Source organism: Oncorhynchus masou, chromosome 27, assembly GCF_036934945.1.
Source record: "Oncorhynchus masou masou isolate Uvic2021 chromosome 27, UVic_Omas_1.1, whole genome shotgun sequence".
In the NCBI taxonomy this organism is placed as follows: Eukaryota; Metazoa; Chordata; class Actinopteri; order Salmoniformes; family Salmonidae; genus Oncorhynchus; species Oncorhynchus masou.
The window spans coordinates 36891919-36912366 of record NC_088238.1 but is presented as its reverse complement, the minus strand read 5'-3'; the positions used below and the strand labels follow the sequence as shown (position 1 = coordinate 36912366).

Below are 20448 nucleotides of genomic sequence, written 5' to 3'. Positions count from 1 at the left end.
AGTATCCCTTCTTTCATTTCTCTCCAAAACTCTTGAACGTGCCGTCCTTGGCCAGCTCTCCCGCTATCTCTCTCAGAATGACCTTCTTGATCCAAATCAGTCAGGTTTCAAGACTAGTCATTCAACTGAGACTGCTCTTCTCTGCATCACGGAGGCGCTCCGCACTGCTAAAGCTAACTCTCTCTCCTCTGCTCTCATCCTTCTAGACCTATCGGCTGCCTTCGATACTGTGAACCATCAGATCCTCCTCTCCACCCTCTCCGAGTTGGGCATCTCCGGCGCGGCCCACGCTTGGATTGCGTCCTACCTGACAGGTCGCTCCTACCAGGTGGCGTGGCGAGAATCTGTCTCCTCGCCACGCGCTCTCACCACTGGTGTCCCCCAGGGCTCTGTTCTAGGCCCTCTCCTATTCTCGCTATACACCAAGTCACTTGGCTCTGTCATAACCTCACATGGTCTCTCCTATCATTGCTATGCAGACGACACACAATTAATCTTCTCCTTTCCCCCTTCTGATGACCAGGTGGCGAATCGCATCTCTGCATGTCTGGCAGACATATCAGTGTGGATGACGGATCACCACCTCAAGCTGAACCTCGGCAAGACGGAGCTGCTCTTCCTCCCGGGGAAGGACTGCCCGTTCCATGATCTCGCCATCACGGTTGACAACTCCATTGTGTCCTCCTCCCAGAGCGCTAAGAACCTTGGCGTGATCCTGGACAACACCCTGTCGTTCTCAACCAACATCATGGCGGTGGCCCGTTCCTGTAGGTTCATGCTCTACAACATCCGCAGAGTACGACCCTGCCTCACACAGGAAGCGGCGCAGGTCCTAATCCAGGCACTTGTCATCTCCCGTCTGGATTACTGCAACTCGCTGTTGGCTGGGCTCCCTGCCTGTGCCATTAAACCCCTACAACTCATCCAGAACGCCGCAGCCCGTCTGGTGTTCAACCTTCCCAAGTTCTCTCACGTCACCCCGCTCCTCCGCTCTCTCCACTGGCTTCCAGTTGAAGCTCGCATCCGCTACAAGACCATGGTGCTTGCCTACGGAGCTGTGAGGGGAACGGCACCGCAGTACCTCCAGGCTCTGATCAGGCCCTACACCCAAGCAAGGGCACTGCGTTCATCCACCTCTGGCCTGCTCGCCTCCCTACCATTGAGGAAGTACAGTTCCCGCTCAGCCCAGTCAAAACTGTTCGCTGCTCTGGCCCCCCAATGGTGGAACAAACTCCCTCATGACGCCAGGACAGCGGAGTCAATCACCACCTTCCGGAGACACCTGAAACCCCACCTCTTCAAGGAATACCTAGGATAGGATAAGTAATCCTTCTCACCACCCCCCTTAATGATTTAGATGCACTATTGTAAAGTGGCTGTTCCACTGGATGTCAGAAGGTGAATTCACCAATTTGTAAGTCGCTCTGGATAAGAGCGTCTGCTAAATGACTTAAATGTAAATGTAAATGATATGCATGTACATCTTACAGAAATTGGTTCAAATATCGCCAAAGTCAGAATATTGTAGCCTAGGCCTATATAAATATTTGCTAATAAGGGTAGACTTTTGTATATAAATTCATTCATATGGTTATATAAAGGCTGAAGGCTAAAAACAGACTATACTATATCTATACTAAAGGAGGGGGTTGTATTGAATATTCCATCTGTAAACCAGTACTTAGTCGCACAGGGACGCTAAGTTGCATGTGGCTGTAAAGATCTGAAATTGGTCTTGCTGGAGTAACAGCTCTCCGCTGTAGCCCTTATAGGTGTCAGGGATGACGAGTTCAGAGAGGGATGGAGGTACAGGGGCCATGCCGGTTAGTTATTTTGTAGATGCATCAACTACATGTTTTTCCAGAGAGAGCATTTCTCCCCAAATAGACACAGGCCATCCATGTGTACCACGGTCCACAACTTGATTGGTTTCTTCCTGGGTTTCCAGGCTTTTCTCCTTCAGGACATTCACCTTTCGGATCTGAAGCCGAGCATTCTCTAGATAACCATCAGTGAGGATTAGGCAACTTTGGCATAGGAAAGCATCATACTCGGTGCACTTCCAAAAGGACATGTATGTATATACACAAAAGTATGTGGATACCCCTTCAAAGTAGATTCTGCAATTTCAGCAATACCGGTTGCTGACAAATGTATAAAATCGAGCACACAGCCATGCAATCTCCATACAGTGCCTTGCTAAAGTATTCGGCCCCCTTGAACTTTGCGACCTTTTGCCACATTTCAGGCTTCAAACATAAATATATAAAACTGTATTTTTTTGTGAAGAATCAACAACAAGTGGGACACAATCATGAAGTGGAACGACATTTATTGGATATTTCAAACTTTTTTAACAAATCAAAAACTGAAAAATTGGCCGTGCAAAATTATTCAGCCCCTTTACTTTCAGTGCAGCAAACTCTCTCCAGAAGTTCAGTGAGGACCTCTGAATGATCCAATGTTGACCTAAATGACTAATGATGATAAATACAATCCACCTGTGTGTAATCAAGTCTCCGTATAAATGCACCTGCACTGTGATAGTCTCAGAGGTCCGTTAAAAGCGCAGAGAGCATCGTGAAGAACAAGGAACACACCAGGCAGCTCCGAGATACTGTTGTGAATAAGTTTAAAGCCGAATTCGGATACAAAAAGATTTCCCAAGCTTTAAACATCCCAAGGAGCACTGTGCAAGCGATAATATTGAAATGGAAGGAGTATCATAGTAGCAAATCTACCAAGACCTGGCCGTCGCTCTAAACTTTCAGCTCATACAAGGAGAAGACTGATCAGAGATGCAGCCAAGAGGCCCATGATCACTCTGGATGAACTGCAGAGATCTACAGCTGAGGTGGGAGACTCTGTCCATAGGACACCAATCAGTCGTATATTGTACAAATCTGGCCTTTATGGAAGAGTGGCAAGAAGAAAGCCATTTCTTAAAGATATCCATAAAAAGTGTTGTTTAAAGTTTGCCACAAGCCACCTGGGAGACACACCAAACATGTGGAAGAAGGTGCTCTGGTCAGATGAAACCAAAATTGAACTTTTTGGCAACAATGCAAAACGTTATGTTTGGCGTAAAAGCAACACAGCTCATCACCCTGAACACACCATCCCCAATGTCAAACATGGTGGTGGTAGCATCATGGTTTGGGCCTGCTTTTCTTCAGCAGGGACAGGGAAGATGGTTAAAATTGATGGGAAGATGGATGGAGCCAAATACAGGACCATTCTGGAAGAAAACCTGATGGAGTCTGCAAAAGACCTGAGACTGGGACGGAGATTTGTCTTCCAACAAGACAATGATCTAAAGCATAAAGCAAAATCTACAATGAAATGGTTCAAAAATAAACATATCCAGGTGTTAGAATGGCCAAGTCAAAGTCCAGACCTGAATCCAATCGAGAATCTGTGGAAAGAACTGAAAACTGCTGTTGACAAATGCTCTCCATCCAACCTCACTGAGCTCGAGCTGTTTTGCAAGGAGGAATGGGAAAAAATTTCAGTCTCTCGATGTGCAAAACTGATAGACATACCCCAAGCGACTTACAGTTGTAATCGCAGCAAAAGGTGGCGCTACAAGGTATTAACTTAAGGGGGCTGAATAATTTTGCACGCCCAATTTTTCAGTTTTTGATGTGTTAAAAAGTTTGAAATATCCAATAAATGTCGTTCCACTTCATGATTGTGTCCCACTTGTTGTTGATTCTTCACAAAAAAATACAGTTTTATATCTTTATGTTTGAAGCCTGAAATGTGGCAAAAGGTCGCAAAGTTCAAGGGGGCCGAATACTTTCGCAAGGCACTATACATAAACAATTGGCAGTACAATGACCTTACTGAAGCGCTCAGGGACTTCAAAACGTGGCACAGTCATAAGATGCCACCTTTTCGAAAAGTCAGTTCATGTCAAATTTCTGCCCTGCTAGAGCTGCTCCAGTCAACTGTAAGTGCTGCTATTGTGTAGTGGAAACGTCAAGGAGCAACAACAGCTCAGATGCAAAGTGGTAGACCACACAAGCTCACAGAGGGCTGAAGTGTGTAAAAATAGTCTGTCCTCAGTCGCAACACTCACTGCCGAGTTCCAAACTTCCTCTGGAAGCAACGTCAGAGCAATAACTGTTTGTCTGTAGATTCATGAAAAATGGGTTTCCATGACCAATTAGCCGCACACAAGCCAAAGACTATCATGCACAATGTCAAGCGTCGGCTGGAGTGGTGTAAAGCTCACTCCAATTGGACCCTAGAGCAGTGAAAACTCGTTCTCTGGAGTGATGAATCACGCTTCACCATCTGGCAGTCAGATGGACTAATCTGGGTTTGGCGGATGACAGGAGAACGCTACCTTCCCCAATGTAGTGCCGAAAATAAAGTTTGGTGGAGGAGGAATGATGTGTGGGGCTGTTTTTCATGGTTCGAACTAGGCCCCTTAGCTCCCATTGAAGGGAAATCTTTACGCTACAGCATACAATGACATTCTAGATGATTCTGTGCTTCCAACTTTGTGGCAACAGTCTGGGAAAGGCTCTTTCAGCATGACCATTCCCCTGTACACAAAGCAAGGTCCAATACAGAAATGGTTTGTCGAGATCGGTGTGGAAGAACTTGACTGGCCTGCACAGAGCCCTGATCTCAACCCCATCGAATTACCTTTGGATCACCGACTGCGAGCCAGGCCTACAGCCCACAATCAGTGCCCGACCTCCTTAAAGCTGTAGTAGCAGAATAGAAAGTCCCACAGCAATGTTCTACTGGCTTCAGAGAAGAGTAGAGGCTGTTATAGCAGCAAAAGGTGGACTAACACCATATTTAATGCACAGGATTTTGAAATGGGATTTGACGAGCAGGTGTCCACATTCTTTTGGCCATGTTTGTCAGTGTTCGCCTTCTGAAGACAAATTCAGATTCCATTGCTTGTTCTGACCTCTTCTAAGAATAATGAATGCTGAGGGTAGTAGTGCAAGTTCTTTTTAAGCAAACTATTTGGATTATTAACATATGAACAACTTGCAATTCAATTGCTGGACTATTCAAAGCCATCTATCCAACCTTTCTACTCAGATCCGGCAGTTCAGAGGATAGTTTCAAAGGTAATCAACTAGGCCTAATTATTGTATTAGCAGCATACTTTAGTTTGTGTGCCTATTATTTAACAGTTAAGTATGACCTAAAGAGAAACGTATTTTGGGTGTCTTGGGAATGTAACACATTCCCCCCAAAAATGTACTTGTCCAAAATCGTGTTCATTAAAATAAGTGTTCTTTGTATTAATGGCAGTGTTTGCCTATCAATATAAAGCATTTATCTGTGAAATTAGACAATGAACTTGAACCCTGTTTCAACAAATAAAAGCTTTATTTCCTTGTAATTAATTTTATTACAATGTTAGTCTTGTGAATCTCTCATGCATATTTTTTGATTGAAAATGGGATCAAATTGGAGAGATTGACAAATACTGATTTCAAAACAAATGGACTACATTCTAATTACCAAGACATGAGGTAAGTTTCAAAACATTTTTTAAAAAGATGCCCTTGCCTTCAAAGTTGAACCTCGGATAGATCTTTAGTATAATAGCCATTAAGGTCAACTCAATAAGGGATTCTATTCTTTTGAAATAGCCTAGATTTTCCGTATCATAATGAAACGACATAGGCCATTACAAAATCCATTTGACCTCTGGGTCATTCTTGGGCTGCGGTTTTATATTTTAGGAGAAAATGCATTTTCTGAACACCCCACAATGTTAAGTACATATTAAACCTTCATGAAAACATATCCCCCAACTCTGGCATTAAAGCCCTTTTATTGTCAATTTGTGTCTGATATGGACACCATTTATCTTCAACCCAGTCACAGATAATATGGACGTTGTCTGAATATGAGTATAAAAATATACTTGTTATAAAAGCAACATTTACCTAATGCTCATGTGTCCCCCAAATCAAGTATTATAAATATACAATTCATGTAAAACCTCAAATTTACTATATTAAACCCTGAAATACACATCATCGAGCTCATCATATAAATAAAATGCTTTCAATTCAGAAAGAACTAATCTTCTTGACATTGTGCTTAACATTTCAGACTGAGCTCAGAAAACATTAAAATCATATTATTCTTTGCCATTTTATTTACCAAATATTGTCATTTGACAGGGTTGAGACTAGGGTTGAAAACTGTGAAAGGGTCAGAGAGACATCGGTTTCCATATAAATTAGTTTACTATCAAAATCCCTCCAAGATTTACCCCAAAACATTGCATTTCAGTGTATGCAAACACGTAATAAGGACATTAGATATATTTAGAATAATCTGGGTTTTATTAACCAAACTGCAGTAAATATCTAAACAAACAAAAAACACGTAATAAGGACATTAGATATATTTACAATAATCTGGGTTTTATTAACCAAACTGCAGTAAATATCTAAACAAACAAAAACATCACATTAGTGTAATTAACATTCAACAGGTTATCAGAAAAGTTCAACGTGTCAAACTGTAGGAACATTTTCCAAGGGCGTTTAGAATGCTAGAACAGCTAACTACAGCACTAGTGTCAGCATGACTACTCTTCTCTGGAGCACCATATTCATTCACTTGGTTTTCTTCCTGAGAGTCTGGCCCACACATCTCTCTCTCAACGAGGCGGGATGTCACACGCTGTGGGGATGGAATCGTCGACACTGGTGCCGCCGCTCATTGACACTGTACCGGCAACCCCCGGTGTATATTTATCCCCGCTATTGTTATTTATTGCTGCTCTCTTTTTTTTTGAGGGGGGGGGGGGAACATTTTCTTAAACGGAATTGTTGGTTAAGGGCTTGTAAGTAAGCATTTCACTGTAAGGTCTACACTTGTTGTATTCGGCGCATGTGACAAATTTGATCAAGTCCTTCATCCAACTGACACCAGTGGATGACGACTTGAGAAGGCCAGGCAAATCTGTTTGGTCCTACACGATGCATACATTTCACTTATACACTCATTCTATCCGTGCCGAGGATGATGCCTGCCTGAATACAGGTTATCATATTCCACACCACTACCCAAGAAGACTTGGATTTCCCCACTGGATTTCGTCTAGAGGTTGTGGATTTTCCTCATTTGCTGGCTGTTCTGGAGCTGCCAGGACCTTCTGCCTGAAATTGAAGTGATGTGTGTTAAAGCATGTATAGTTTAGGCCCTTCTTTGTTTAACAAAGGCAGCTGACATCACGAGACATCAGCTCACCAGGAGCAAGGATGATGACCTGATGTATTCTCAAGGTGGAGGGCAATGCTGTCAATGGGGCTTGGCATCATCTCCATCGCACATGCTCATTTCCTCTCCTTGCTTCTTGTGTATGCTGTTCCACTGTTTAGACTGGTCTCTCACTTAAATCACTGATCTTTATCTTGTTCCCTGCCTCAACCTTTCTTTTCCATCTCTGACGCGCTCTCTCAAGGTATTGGTTCCCTTTTTTCTGGGTCAGCATTTTGACGTGCTTGACACTGCATCATGGTTTTTCTGCTGCTGATGTGGGCGCCGTCATTCCCTAAACGTTTCAATGAATAATGTTAAAGCAAAGATTCTTAGAATATATACACTATAATCCTTGAGTAATTTAGGATCTAGAGCGACTTAAAAAGAACAACCGAAGTCTTGCCCAACTCTACTACCACCAGGCTACATGCTTTAAAATAAAATTCACATGGAACATTACAGCATGTTTCATAAGTGAATATAAACTATGTATAATATTGAATAATTCATTTGTTTAGATGCAATATTCATAAATAACTCAACCCTGTCACAGGTTAACAACCCTGTTACAATGAAACGTGGCAGGTTGAGTTTTTTGGCTCAAATGGCCTCTGCTCTTCATGTGGAGAAAAACAGGATACCACGTGTGCATGATATTGATAGATTTACACTTCTACCCATGAAAATACACATTGATAAGTACTCGTTTTCCATCTTTATTTCATCTAACAGGGTTGAGTTGGTCAGCTCAACGATCCCCATCGGACTTTAAAAAAACAGAACTTGCCTGTTTCTGTACCATTCAGTTGAAAAATGTCACTTCCTGTTAATGATGGAACATAAGGGTGGACTGACACAAGGGTGGACATTATTGATGGAGTTTGGTTGGCGTGACAGGGTTGAGTGTAGACTGAGGGACAGTGCTAAAATTGTGTGATTTTAAATCAATAATCATGCATTTATTTGATTAAAAAAATACTTTAAACAAAATAAATGTTTGCATTAATGGCAAAAAAGTTAATTATGTGCACATTTTAATATTAAGTGGACATGACAATTCTTCATGTCAGTTAAAAAATGATTTTAAATAAAAGTTTCAATTAATGCTATTTAGTTCAACTCATTATACTGGATATTTCAATTTATATATAAAAACTCTTAACATTTCATTTTGGTGACCCAAAATAAAATAGAAGTCAGAGGGACTGAAATATTACCCGAGCCCAAGAATGTCCACTAATATTAAATTGATTCAGACTTTAAAATGTAGGGGAAAAGGCAGACATTTTATATAAACATTGGATTTCTGTGGTCTGAATTTCATAATTTTTGTTTTCAATGTTTTCTGTTGGTAGGCCTACCAATGTCTTTCACCTCACTCTGAATGCCTGCTCACTGATGTCAATACCAAAGCTGATTGTGACTGATTGAACTGGAATGATTGAATTGGAATGACGATGTCAGTGAGAACCCAGTATAGCCTCAACCTATAATCATAAGCTATTGTTACTTAGTCTCTAAAAATCTCTCTTTCCATTTCTAGTCATGAAACATCCAAAGGTCAGCCTTTCCAAGAAATGTTTCCTTTTTTCTTCAAAACGGATCAAAATGCAGTATGCTATACACGGAGTGTACAACATATTAAGAACACCTGCTCTTTCAATGACAGCATTCACCTGGTCAGTCTGATCCATTATGTCAATTGTTAAATCCACTTCAAGCCGTGTAGATCAGTGATTCCCAAACAGTCCTCAGGAGCCCAGTGTGATGATTATTTGAGTCAGCTGTGTAGTGATAGGGCAAAAAACTAAAACCTGCACCCCTTGTGGTCCTGAGGACTGAGTTTGATGTAGCTGTTGGAGAGGAAAATTATTTTTAAAACCACATTGTGTGTGCCAGAGGGTGAATGGGCAAGACAAAATATTTAAGTGCCTTTGAACAGGGTATAGTACAAGGTGCCATGCACACCAGTTTGAGTGTTTCAAAAACTGCAACGCTGATTGGTTTTTCCACAGTTACCTGAGTGTATCAAGAATGGTACACCACCCAAAGTACATTGAGCCAACTTGAGAACTGTGGGAAGCATTGGAGTTCAAATGGGCCAGTATGCTTGTGGAACGCTTTCGACACCTTGTAGGGTCCATGCCCCTAAGAAATTGAGGCTGTGCTGGGGGCAGAAGGTAGTGCATTAGGTGGTCCGAATGTTTAGATGTTTAGCGTAGATAATATTCTGCCCATATAAACACATTTATTTTAAGCAATATAAACAGCTATGCATGATTTAACGAAAAGCAGCAAACAGAAACATTGTTTAACATACTTTAATAAAAGACTCCGATAGCTTTATATCCTGTCTCTGAGGTAACATTTTATAACGCTACAAGGAAACTCAACACATCTTGGCGAAGTTAATTGTGTGAGGAGGGTCTGTGCGCTGCGTAGTACCTTCCACAGAAAACATAACATGCCGTGTGTGTTTGACGCTGTGCGTGTGTTCAGCACTTCCCTTTACCGCCATATTGTCTGCGTTTCCCCCATTACCAACTGACAGGCCTTTAAGCTGTTGCTGGATCTGGCTGACTGACATACACATATATATTTGTTCCACGCTGTGTGTGTGTGTGTGTGTTCCATGCTCACCGCCATCTCCTCTGCGTTTCCTCCGTCACTGACTGACAAGCCGTTGAGCTGTTGCTGGAGCTGCCCCATCCCTGAGGGGAGGTCTCGGGCCGGGATGAACCAATCCTGGTCCTCCTCATCTAACATCTCCTGGAAACAACGCTCCAAGAACTCCTGCTCCAACAATTCCTCTTCAACCTAACAGTGACAAAGGAGAGAGGGTTTAGTATCTACACTGGACAAAAATAAAAACATGCAAAAAAACGTTCATAGAAAGGAAATCTGCCAATAATTTATTTTATGTATTAAGCCCTAATATTTGGATTTCTAATTACTGAGAATACAGATATGCATCTGTTGGAGACAACCCTGATGAAAACAGCTTGTCTGTTGAAATGTTGGTTATTAGGTTAAATTATTGCATCTGAGCTCCTAGTGTGTGGCTCGCCTTTTCTTTTTCAATTGGTCACAGATCCAGTACCTTTAAAAAAAAATTTTTTAAAAGGTAGGGGCGTAGATCAGAAAACCAGTCAGTATCTTGTGTGAGCACCATTTGCCTCATGCAGAGTGACACATCTCCTTCACATAGAGTTGATCAGGCTGTTGATTGTGGCCTGTGGAATGTTGTCCCACGCCTCTTCAATGTCTGTGCAAAGTTGCTGGATATTGGCGGGAACTGGAACACGCTGCTGTACACGTCGAACCAGAGCATCAAAACATTATTCATGGGTGACATGTCTGGTGAATATGCAGGCCATGGAAGGACTAGGACATTTTCAGCTTCCAAGAATTGAGTACAGATCATTATGCTGAAACATAAAGCGATGGCAGCAAATTAATGGCATGTCAATGGGCCTCAGGAACTCGTCACAGTATCTCTGCGCATTCAAATTTCCATCGATATGCAATAGTGTTCGTTGTCAATCGCTTACGCATGCCCATCCCATAACCCCACCACCACAAGGAACTCTGATTTGCTGATGTCAACACTCACACACACACACGACGCCATGCGCGTCTACCATGTGCCCGGTACAGTTGAAATGGGATTTGTCTGTGAAGTGCATTTCTGGGTTCTTTTATTTCAGCTCATGAAACCAACACTTTATATGTTGCATTTCTCTTCAATATACAGTGGGGAGAACAAGTATTTGGTAACCTGAAAAATCTGCAGTGTTTCCTACTTACAAAGCATATAAAGGTCTGAAATTTTGATCATAGGTACACTTCAACTGTGAGAGACGGAATCTAAAACAAAAATCCAGAAAATCACGTATGATTTTGAAGTAATTCATTCGCATTTTATTGCATGACATACGTATTTGATACATCAGAAAAGCAGAACTTAATATTTGGTACAGAAACCTTTGTTTCCTCCATACAGACTTTCTCCAGATCCTTCAGGTTGCGGGGCTGTCGCTGGGCAATACGGACTTAACTCTCTTCAAAGATTTTCTATTGGGTTCAGGTCTGGAGACTGGCTAGGCCACTCCAGGACCTTGAGATGCTTCTTACGTAGGTCACTCCTTAGTTGCCCTGGCTGTGTGTTTTGGTTCGTTGTCATGCTGGAAGACCCAGCCACGACCCATCTTCAATGCTCTTACTGAGGGAAGGAGGTTGTTGGCCAAGATCGTGATACATGACCCCATCCATCCTCCCCTCAATACGGTGCAGTAGTCCTGTCCCCCTTGCAGAAAAGCATCCCCAAAGAATGATGTTTCCACTTCCATGCTTCACGGTTGGGATGGTGTTCTTGGGGTTGTACTCATCCGTCTTCCGCCAAAAACGGCGAGTGGAGTTTAGACCAAAAAGCTCTATTTGTGTCTCATCAGATCACATGACCTTCTCCCATTCCTCCTCTGGATCATCCAGATGGTCATTGGCAAATTTCAGACGGGCCTGGAGATGCGCTGGCTTGAGCAGGAGGACCTTGCATGCGCCGAAGGATTTTAATTCATGACGGCGTAGTGTGTTACTAATGGTTTTCTTTGAGACTGTGGTCCCAGCTCATTGACCAGGCCTTGCCTTGTAGTTCTGGGCTGATCCCTCACCTTCCTCATTATCCTTGATGCCCCATGAGGTGAGATCTTGCATGGAGCCCCAGACGGGGGGTGATTGACCGTCATCTTGAACTTCTTCCATTTTCTAATAATTGCGCCAACAGTTGTTGCCTTCTCACCGAGCTGCTAGCCTACTGTCCTGTAGGCCATCCCAGCCTTGTGCAGGTCTACAATTTTATCCCTGATGTCCTTCCACAGCTGTCTGGTCTTGGCCATAGTGGAGAGGTTGGAGTCTGTTTGATTGAGTGTGTGGACAGGTGTCTTTTATACAGGTAACGAGTTCAAACAGGTGCAGTTAATACAGGCAATGAGTGGAGAACAGGGGGGCTTCTTAAACCTCTTGCAGCCCCCCCCTACTTTGTGCAATTTCACCTGAAGACATACCCAAATCTAACAGCCTGTAGCTCAGGCATAGAACCAAGGATATGCATATTATTGGTACCATTTGAAAGAACACACTCTGAAGTTTGTGTAAATGTGAATTGAATGTAGGAGAATATAACACAATAGATCTGGTTTAGATACGTTTTGTCTTTTTAACTTATTGTCTTTAAAATGAACAAGATAAAACAAACATTCAGATGGGATGATGGGGCCAATTTCAATGAAAAATATAAGAGGGCACCAGTACTTGTGCAAAGTTTCAGAATGATAACTTCCAAAATGAGTGTGCTACATGACATTTATCATGAAGTCACTCAGGTGTCCCACACTTTAAAACAAATAACTATATACAAAATACCAAAATGGTATTGTAACACCCCCCCCCCCCCCAGAAAAAAAGATGGGGGAAAAAAATAATTATTGACTTAAAAAAAATATATATATATATAATTTATTTTATTTTTTTGTCAAATGCCATGAGAAAAATCCAATCCGGAAAAGCCCCAGGTTTTGAAAGCGCTGCGTTCCAAAAGACTCCCTATATGGCTTTGAATGTACAATCAACGAACTTACGCTTTCTACGTATTCCCCAAGGTGTCTACAGCATTGTGACGTAGTTTTACACATTTCTGTTGAAGAATGGCCGTATGGGGGCACATTGCGTAAGTGGTCACATGGTGGCTCCGAGACAGATTCTCGCGTAAAGTGCGGAGGTAGCCATTACCCCAATCGGTCCTTGAGAAAAAGGAATTGTCCCAACGGATAGATTATCGAACTCAATGACGCCCACTAAGGCATAATGCTATGCTAGGTTATGATAAACTTACAAATGTTTGTCTAGCATTGGCTGTAAAGCATATTTTGAAAATCTGAGATGACAGGGTGATTAACAAAAGGCTAAGCTGTGTTCCAATATATTTCACTTGTGATTTTCATGAATAGGAAGATTTGTCCGTTGCGCTATGCTAATTAGCGTCAGATGATGATAACGGTCCCGTTCACGGGCTAGGCGTCACTACAGGTTAAGGTATAGGGGGTAGCATTTTTACTTTTGGATAAATAGCGTGCCCAATTTCAACTTCCTGCTACTCATGCCAGGAATATAAGATATGCATATTATTAGTAGATTTCGATAGAAAACACTGAAGTTTCAAAAACTGTTTGAATCATGTCTGTGAGTATAACATAACTTATGTAGCAGGCAAAACCCCGAGGACTAACAGTTCAGAATTTATTTATTTTTGGTCTCTGTTCATCGAGTTCTCATTGGCAAATTATATTTCTTAGGAACCTGTTTTCAGTTCCTACCACGTCCACTGGATGTCACCAGTCTTTGGGATTTGGTTGAGGTTATTCATTTGTGCAATGAAGAAGTAGGTCATCTAGGAGCAACGTAACACTGTTGAGTGCGCAAGATGTGAAAAGTAGCATGGTTTGTTTTCTTCCTGTATTGAACAGATAGACCCGTATACAATTTGATTGATTATTAACGTTATATATATATATATATATATATATACATACATACATACATACACACACACACACATACACCTTTATTTAACTAGGCAAGTCAGTTAACTTCTTATGGTATAGGGGACGCTGGCGTCCCACTTGGGCAAAAAAACATTTGTCACAAACTAAGTGGTAAACTGTCACCAAATCACCCAAGAATGAGTGTTCTTTCAAACAGGACAGTACCTGTGTGTTTGTTTCTTCGTCCTGGTCCAACCAGGCCGTAGGCGAGGTCAAGGATAGCAGGGTTCGGTACACGAATCGGGTTCTCGGTAGGTCCAGGTCCAAACGCCAACAGGTAAGTCCAAAACAGTCCAGCTCATACACGGTAAATCCAGCCAATCTCTATTGTCTCTTTCTCTATTGTTCATAGATCCTTCCAGCACTCTCTTCTCCTCTTCCTGGTTTTTCTTGACCCTTTATCTGTGGGTTGGCTCCACCTTCTGAGGGCTCCCCTTGCTTCTGGGACTTGTAGTTTTGGTGGTGGGCCATTTTGTGATCTGTAGTTCTGACAGGGGTGGCCATTTTAGTGATCGGGCAGAGCCCGTTTATTAGTTCTGCTCTCACATATCTGCCATTTACCACTCGACCCCCTTCTTTGCCACAATATATATCCAAATGTTCATTTATTTGACTGGTTTGATTCAGAAAAAAAATAGCTGCCAAAAAACAGCTGCAACGTCACTACAAAACATTTAAAAGTTGCCTATAAACTTTGACAAAATATTTCAAACTATTTTTGTAATACAACTGGGGCGGCAGGGTAGCCTAGTGGTTAAAGTGTTGAACTAGTAACCAGAAGGTAGCAAGTTCAAACCCCCGAGCTGACAAGGTACAAATCTGTCATTCTGCTCCTGAACAGGCAGTTAACCCACTGTTCCTAGGCCATCATTGAAAATAAGAATTTGTTCTTAAAAGACATTACGTTACCCATCTACCAATCACTGCCCTTCTTTGTGGCTTTCGAAAAGCTCCCTGGTCTTTGGAATTTTATCTGTGATTGAACCTTTCTAGCGCAGGGGTCCCGCTAGCGACCCACATCGACAACATCCGGTGAAATTGCAGAGAGCCAAATTCAAAATACAGAAAACGTAATATTAAACCTTCATGATAATACAAGTGTCATACATGATTCTTTAGCTTAGAATCTTGGCAATCTAACCGCATAGTTGGATTTCAAAAAGGCTTTACGGCGAACGCACAACATTTGATTATCTGAGGTCAGCGCCCCACAACAGCATATTATCCAAACAAGGGTCACAAAATCCCAAATAGCGATAAAATAAGTCACTTACCTTTGAAGATCTTCCTCTGATCGCAATCACAAGAATCCCAGGAACACAATGAATGGTCGTTTTGTTTGATAAATTCCTTCTTTATATCCCAAATAGTGCGTTTAGTGGGCGTCATTGAGTTCAGTAATCCACCCGTTCAGAATGCAGACATACGAGTTCCAAAAAGTTACCAGTAGAGTATATCCAAACAAATCAAACCACATTTCTAATTCATTATTAGGTACTCTAATCTAAATAAACAATATTTCATACGAAGCAAACCATTTTCAATAGGAATGGAAAAGAATGCAGCGCACGCCCTCGGTCACATGCTCAATTAGACTAGTTTTGCCATAGGAGTTCCTGAGGATAAACAACTATTCCCCTTTGGTTTTTCAAAATACAAGCCTGAAACCATGTATAAAGAATGTGGACATATAGTGGAAGCCATAGTAACTGCAATTTGGGAGGCGGAAGTCTTTGGTTTCAATAACTTCAACTTAGAATTGGCTGGCAGGTCAACAGAAAAAAAAAACGGTCCTTGGGTTTGCGCCTGCCAAATTATTTCTGTTATACTCACAGACATAATTATAACAGTTTTAGAAACTTTAGTGTTTTCTACACAATACTACCATGTATATGCAAATCCTAGTTTCTGGGCCTAAGTAACAGGTAGTTTACTTTGGACGTCAGTCATACAAAATTCCAAATACTTCCCCCTCTCCCTAACAAGTTTCACACTCAATATTTGACTGGGGGAGCTTACGAATGTCTATGGGGGACAGAGGAAGGGGGAGTCATTCATTTCAAACAGAGCGAGTCCATGTAACCTGTGATTTGTCACCACATTTTAATTTAGGATTGCCTAAAGGGGGTGAATACTAATGCAACAATTATATTTTACTGTGTGTGTACCAACCTGTCTGTTGTACGCATCCTCGTTCTCCATCCACATGTACTCAGCGAAGGGATCGCCTCCTCCCTGTTCACACTCTCCTGCATGGCCATTGGCTACAGCCTCCATGCCTTCCTTCCCCGGCGCCCTGCCCCCCGGCGTCTTCGCTACCTCGGGACCACTCATCACCGACGGCTCTGATTGGGCGGGATAGATAGATTAATGTTGTGTTTTTTTGCTGGATACTCACAAGCATGTGGGCTTGTGCCGGAGAGATTGTTTATGACTTAACCTTCACCTCCCCCATTGAAGAGTTGCAGAGGTGAGACAAGATGGTAATTTGGAGAAAGAAAAAAAGGTAAAAAAATACATTAAAAAATGATATACGCCTATGGGCTAGGCTACATGAGATGTTTGACTGATTTGAAAAAGTTTTTAAAAAGCATGCGATGTTGCTTGGCAACAGTGGGCATCATTCACAAGTTAATATTGTCACCCATCAGACTACTCAAATTTAATATGGTCGTTATATACTAAACAATATGTGTGAACTTAGTTTTGATTTAGAAAGGTGCATGATAACGGAACAGGGGTGTAGGGGAAAACAATATGTAATCTATGCACTTAAATGGCGAACGGATGAAGCTTTTCCCGTGGTTCATTTTCATGCCAGCCTGGTAGGCTATATTGCTGTTGCAAAGAACTTAATATTAGGAAAGTCAATAAATAAGTAGGCCAAGCCTATAGAAAGCGGATGGGATCTGCTTTTTAACAGGTGATCAAAACACTTCTCACGCAAATCCATAGCCTATAGAAATGTTGCAGAACATGAGCTCATTAAGCGTTTGATTTGATTTTCAAAACATTGATGTCAGAGTGATTAGAGGGACAATAGTGCTGAGTACAAGGCCGTTAGCAAGTTTTGTAGTCCACTAATGACCAACGGCAGCATCAGAGCTCAGAGAAGCCTAGTTACAGTGATTAAATGGTCACATAAAACTTGACTGCGGCCATGACTCATTACCGCCACACAGGTGGTCACACGGTCACCGTAACAGCCCTGGGCATGACCTTTGCGTCGCTGCAGTTGATAACCACTGGAGTGGAGTCTTATCAGTTTTTTTCTTGTAGGCCTAGATGTTGGTGTGTGTGATAAGAGCCAGGCCATCCGCGAAGCTTAGGTCTCGCCTGATCTTCTGTTGTTCACCGGATGACCTAGTCTATTGCCAGGTTGAAGAGTAAGGCAGATAACACACAACCTTGACGAACTCCAGACTTCACAGCAAAGCTTGTGTTGTTTGTTCCCAGTGTGCATGAAAAGTTGCTGTAGAACTGTTTTATGATTTTAACATGTCTGGATTCCATCTGCAACACAGATTTCATCAGCATTTTGAAAAGACTTAAGAAAGCTTACTCGACTCTCACACAATATTCTCCGACAGCAGTACTGTGCTGTCTGATTTTGATATTACTACAAGTGTTGCATGTTGTGTGATCTCTCCCTCTGAAATTGTTGTTTGTGCTTCTTTCAGCCATGAGCTAGAAAAAAATCCAATCAAAATTATTAAATGAAAATCATGTGATGGAGATTCTCCCATTCACTGATGAAACAAGATAAACATGGGTGCAAGGTGTGTGTAGCTTTGTCAATGTTGTTGTAAGAGTTCCATTAACCCCGATAATGACAAATTGAATACAATTCCATAAATGTATTTTGTTTAAGATCATTCCAATCATAAAGGGCTACACACAAGTCAAAAGTAGTGCACTAGCCTTTTAGCAGCTTACTAGTTTAGAGGGAGGTAACACCTGTGCAAGGCCGGATTAAGACCCTAGAGACGATGTCCACGTCCCCGTGGAAATCTAACTACCATAATAAAACATCTCCATCAAACTGTCAGTTTAAAATACAGATCTGGGTTTTTTTTTTTCACCTTTATTTAACCAGGTAGTCAAGTTGAGAACAAGTTCTCATTTACAATTGCGACCTGGCCAAGATAAAGCAAAGCAGTTCGACACATACATTTTTCTCCACCACATCAGCTAATGTCGCACTTCTCCATCAAATCAAATTTTATTTGTCACATACACATGATAAGCAGATGTTATTTATTGCGGGTGTAGCGAAATGCTTGTGTTTCTAGCTCCAACAGTGCAGTAATAGCTAACGAATTGCACATATAGCCAATACACACAAATCTAAGTAGGACTGAATTACAACTTTATACATATGGACGAGCGATGTCAGAGCAGAACGGACTAAGATACAGTAGAATAGTATAGAATACTGTATATACATATGAGATGAGTAATGCAAGATAACTATTGAGTGAATGAGAAACCGTTGAATAGTATAGAACAGAATAGTATAGAACAGTATATACAGATTAAATGCGGTGAAAGGTGACAGAGCTAGACAGAGATAGAGTGGTGTTTGTCAGACCATGAGTGTTCTGATTAGACCATGAGTGTTCTGATTGGACAATAAGACTTTGTACAGCTGTGTTGTCATCTAGTGGAGAAGTTGAGTACTGTAGTTTACATTTTCTAACTCTTGGTGCAGAGCTATTTCCTGTCAGAACAGAGAGTCTCTTACTAGGCATTGGTTAAAGATACGTCTAAGTACTATGAGTTAATAGGACATGCATTTACTAATTAAAATTGGGTTTCTATAATTTATGTTATTTACATGTTTATATTAGTCTTCTAAGTTCCGATTATGATAAGCTAATTGCGCTAACTATCGTCCATTCAATTAACATTATGTGTTAGCATGCTAGCTAATGTTTTGTGACAGAATTTAGGTTCTTTGGGTTTTGGACGAAAATAACTTTTATTTGTTCAGATTCCTCGTGACAGAGCTAAAGTATTAGTTATTCAGTTGTATGGACACTTAGATTGTGTGTGTGCCTCCCTGATTCTTTACTGGAAGAGTGTAAACAGGGAGGAGGTGAGGGCCCTCGGAGTGTGGTGTCAGGACAATAACCTCACACTCAACGTCAACAAAACTAAGGAGATGATTGTGGACTTCAGGAAACAGCAGAGGGAACACCCCCCTATCCACATCGATGGAACAGTAGTGGAGAGGGTAGTAAGTTAAGTTCCTCGGCATACACATCACAGACAAACTGAATTGGTCCACTCACACAGACAGCATCGTGAAGAAGGCGCAGCAGCGGCTCTTCAACCTCAGGAGCCTGAAGAAATTCGGCTTATCACCAAAAACACTCACAAACTTCTACAGATGCACAATCGAGAGCATCCTGGCGGGCTGTATCACCGCCTGGTACGGCAACTGCTCCACCCACAACCGTAAGGCTCTCCAGAGGGTAGTGAGGTCTGCACAACGTATCACCGGGGGCAAACTACCTGCCCTCCAGGACACCTACACCACCCGATGTTACAGGAAGGCCATAAAGATCATCAAGGACAACACCCACCCGAGCCACTGCCTGTTCACCCCGCTATCATCCAGAAGGCGAGGTCAGTACAGGTGCATCAAAACTGGGACCGAGAGACTGAAAAACAGCTTCTATCTCAAGGCCATCAGACTGTTAAACAGCAACCGCTAACATTGAGTGGCTGCTGCCAACACACTGACTCAACTCCAGCCACTTCAATAATGGGAATTGATACTAAAGGATGTAAAATATATCACTAGCCACTTTAAACAATGCTACCTAATATAATGTTTACATACCCTACATTATTCATCTCATATGTATACGCATATACTGTACTCTATCATCTACTGCATCATTATGTAATACATGTATCACTAGCCACTTTAACTATGCCACTTTGTTTACATACTCATCTCATATGTATATGCTGTACTCGATGCCATCTACTGTATCTTGCCTATGCTGCTCTGCACCATCACTCATTCATATCTTTATGTACATATTCTTTATCCCCTTACACTGTGTATAAGATATTAGTTTTGGAATTGTTAGTTAGATTACTTGTTGGTTATTACTGCATTGTCGGAACTGGAAGCACAAGCATTTCGCTACACTCGCATTAACATCTGCTAACCATGTGTATGTGACAAATAAAATTAGATTTGATTTAAACTGTCTGCCAAGCTTTGTAGCCTACACATTGAGGGCAGAACAATGAGACATGAGGTCTTCTCACAAAATTGCCTGTAGAGTCTGAACGGTTTGGGCTACAAACTATTATGACCCCTCTATGGAAAGGTGAGAGACTCACGAACCCCTGGGCCCAGGACGCCAAACATTCCAACCACAGGAGCCCGCTCTCAATGTTCAAAATACACCAGTGAGCATAATATAGCCACAGAGGATCAATAGTTTCCTTTGGCCTATTTTGCAAATGAGATTTGTTTTTCTCCCAGACAACTGGATGATGGGGAAAATTGTATTAATTAGCTTTTCAAAACAAAACTTTAAAAAAAAAACTATGGCAAAAAGCCACCTAT

General features: G+C 41.8%; 1 protein-coding gene across 7 annotated transcripts in view; it reads right to left on the bottom strand.

Annotated features, from left to right (window-relative positions):
- The window catches only part of LOC135516081 (polyadenylate-binding protein-interacting protein 2B-like), a 33130-nt gene that overhangs the window by 9090 nt on the left and 3592 nt on the right, over positions 1-20448 (bottom strand). For 2 of the 7 annotated variants that reach the window (XM_064940097.1, XM_064940098.1), the window contains exons 2-5: positions 16029-16201; positions 9898-10074; positions 9277-9419; positions 5338-9110 (exon numbers count right to left, since the gene is read on the bottom strand). In XM_064940097.1, coding sequence (XP_064796169.1) covers positions 9065-9110; positions 9277-9419; positions 9898-10074; positions 16029-16190 — 528 coding nt within the window. In that variant the 5' untranslated portion in view covers positions 16191-16201 and the 3' untranslated portion in view covers positions 5338-9064. The other 5 variants (XR_010451896.1, XM_064940099.1, XM_064940103.1 and 2 more) reach the window with 5 other exon arrangements.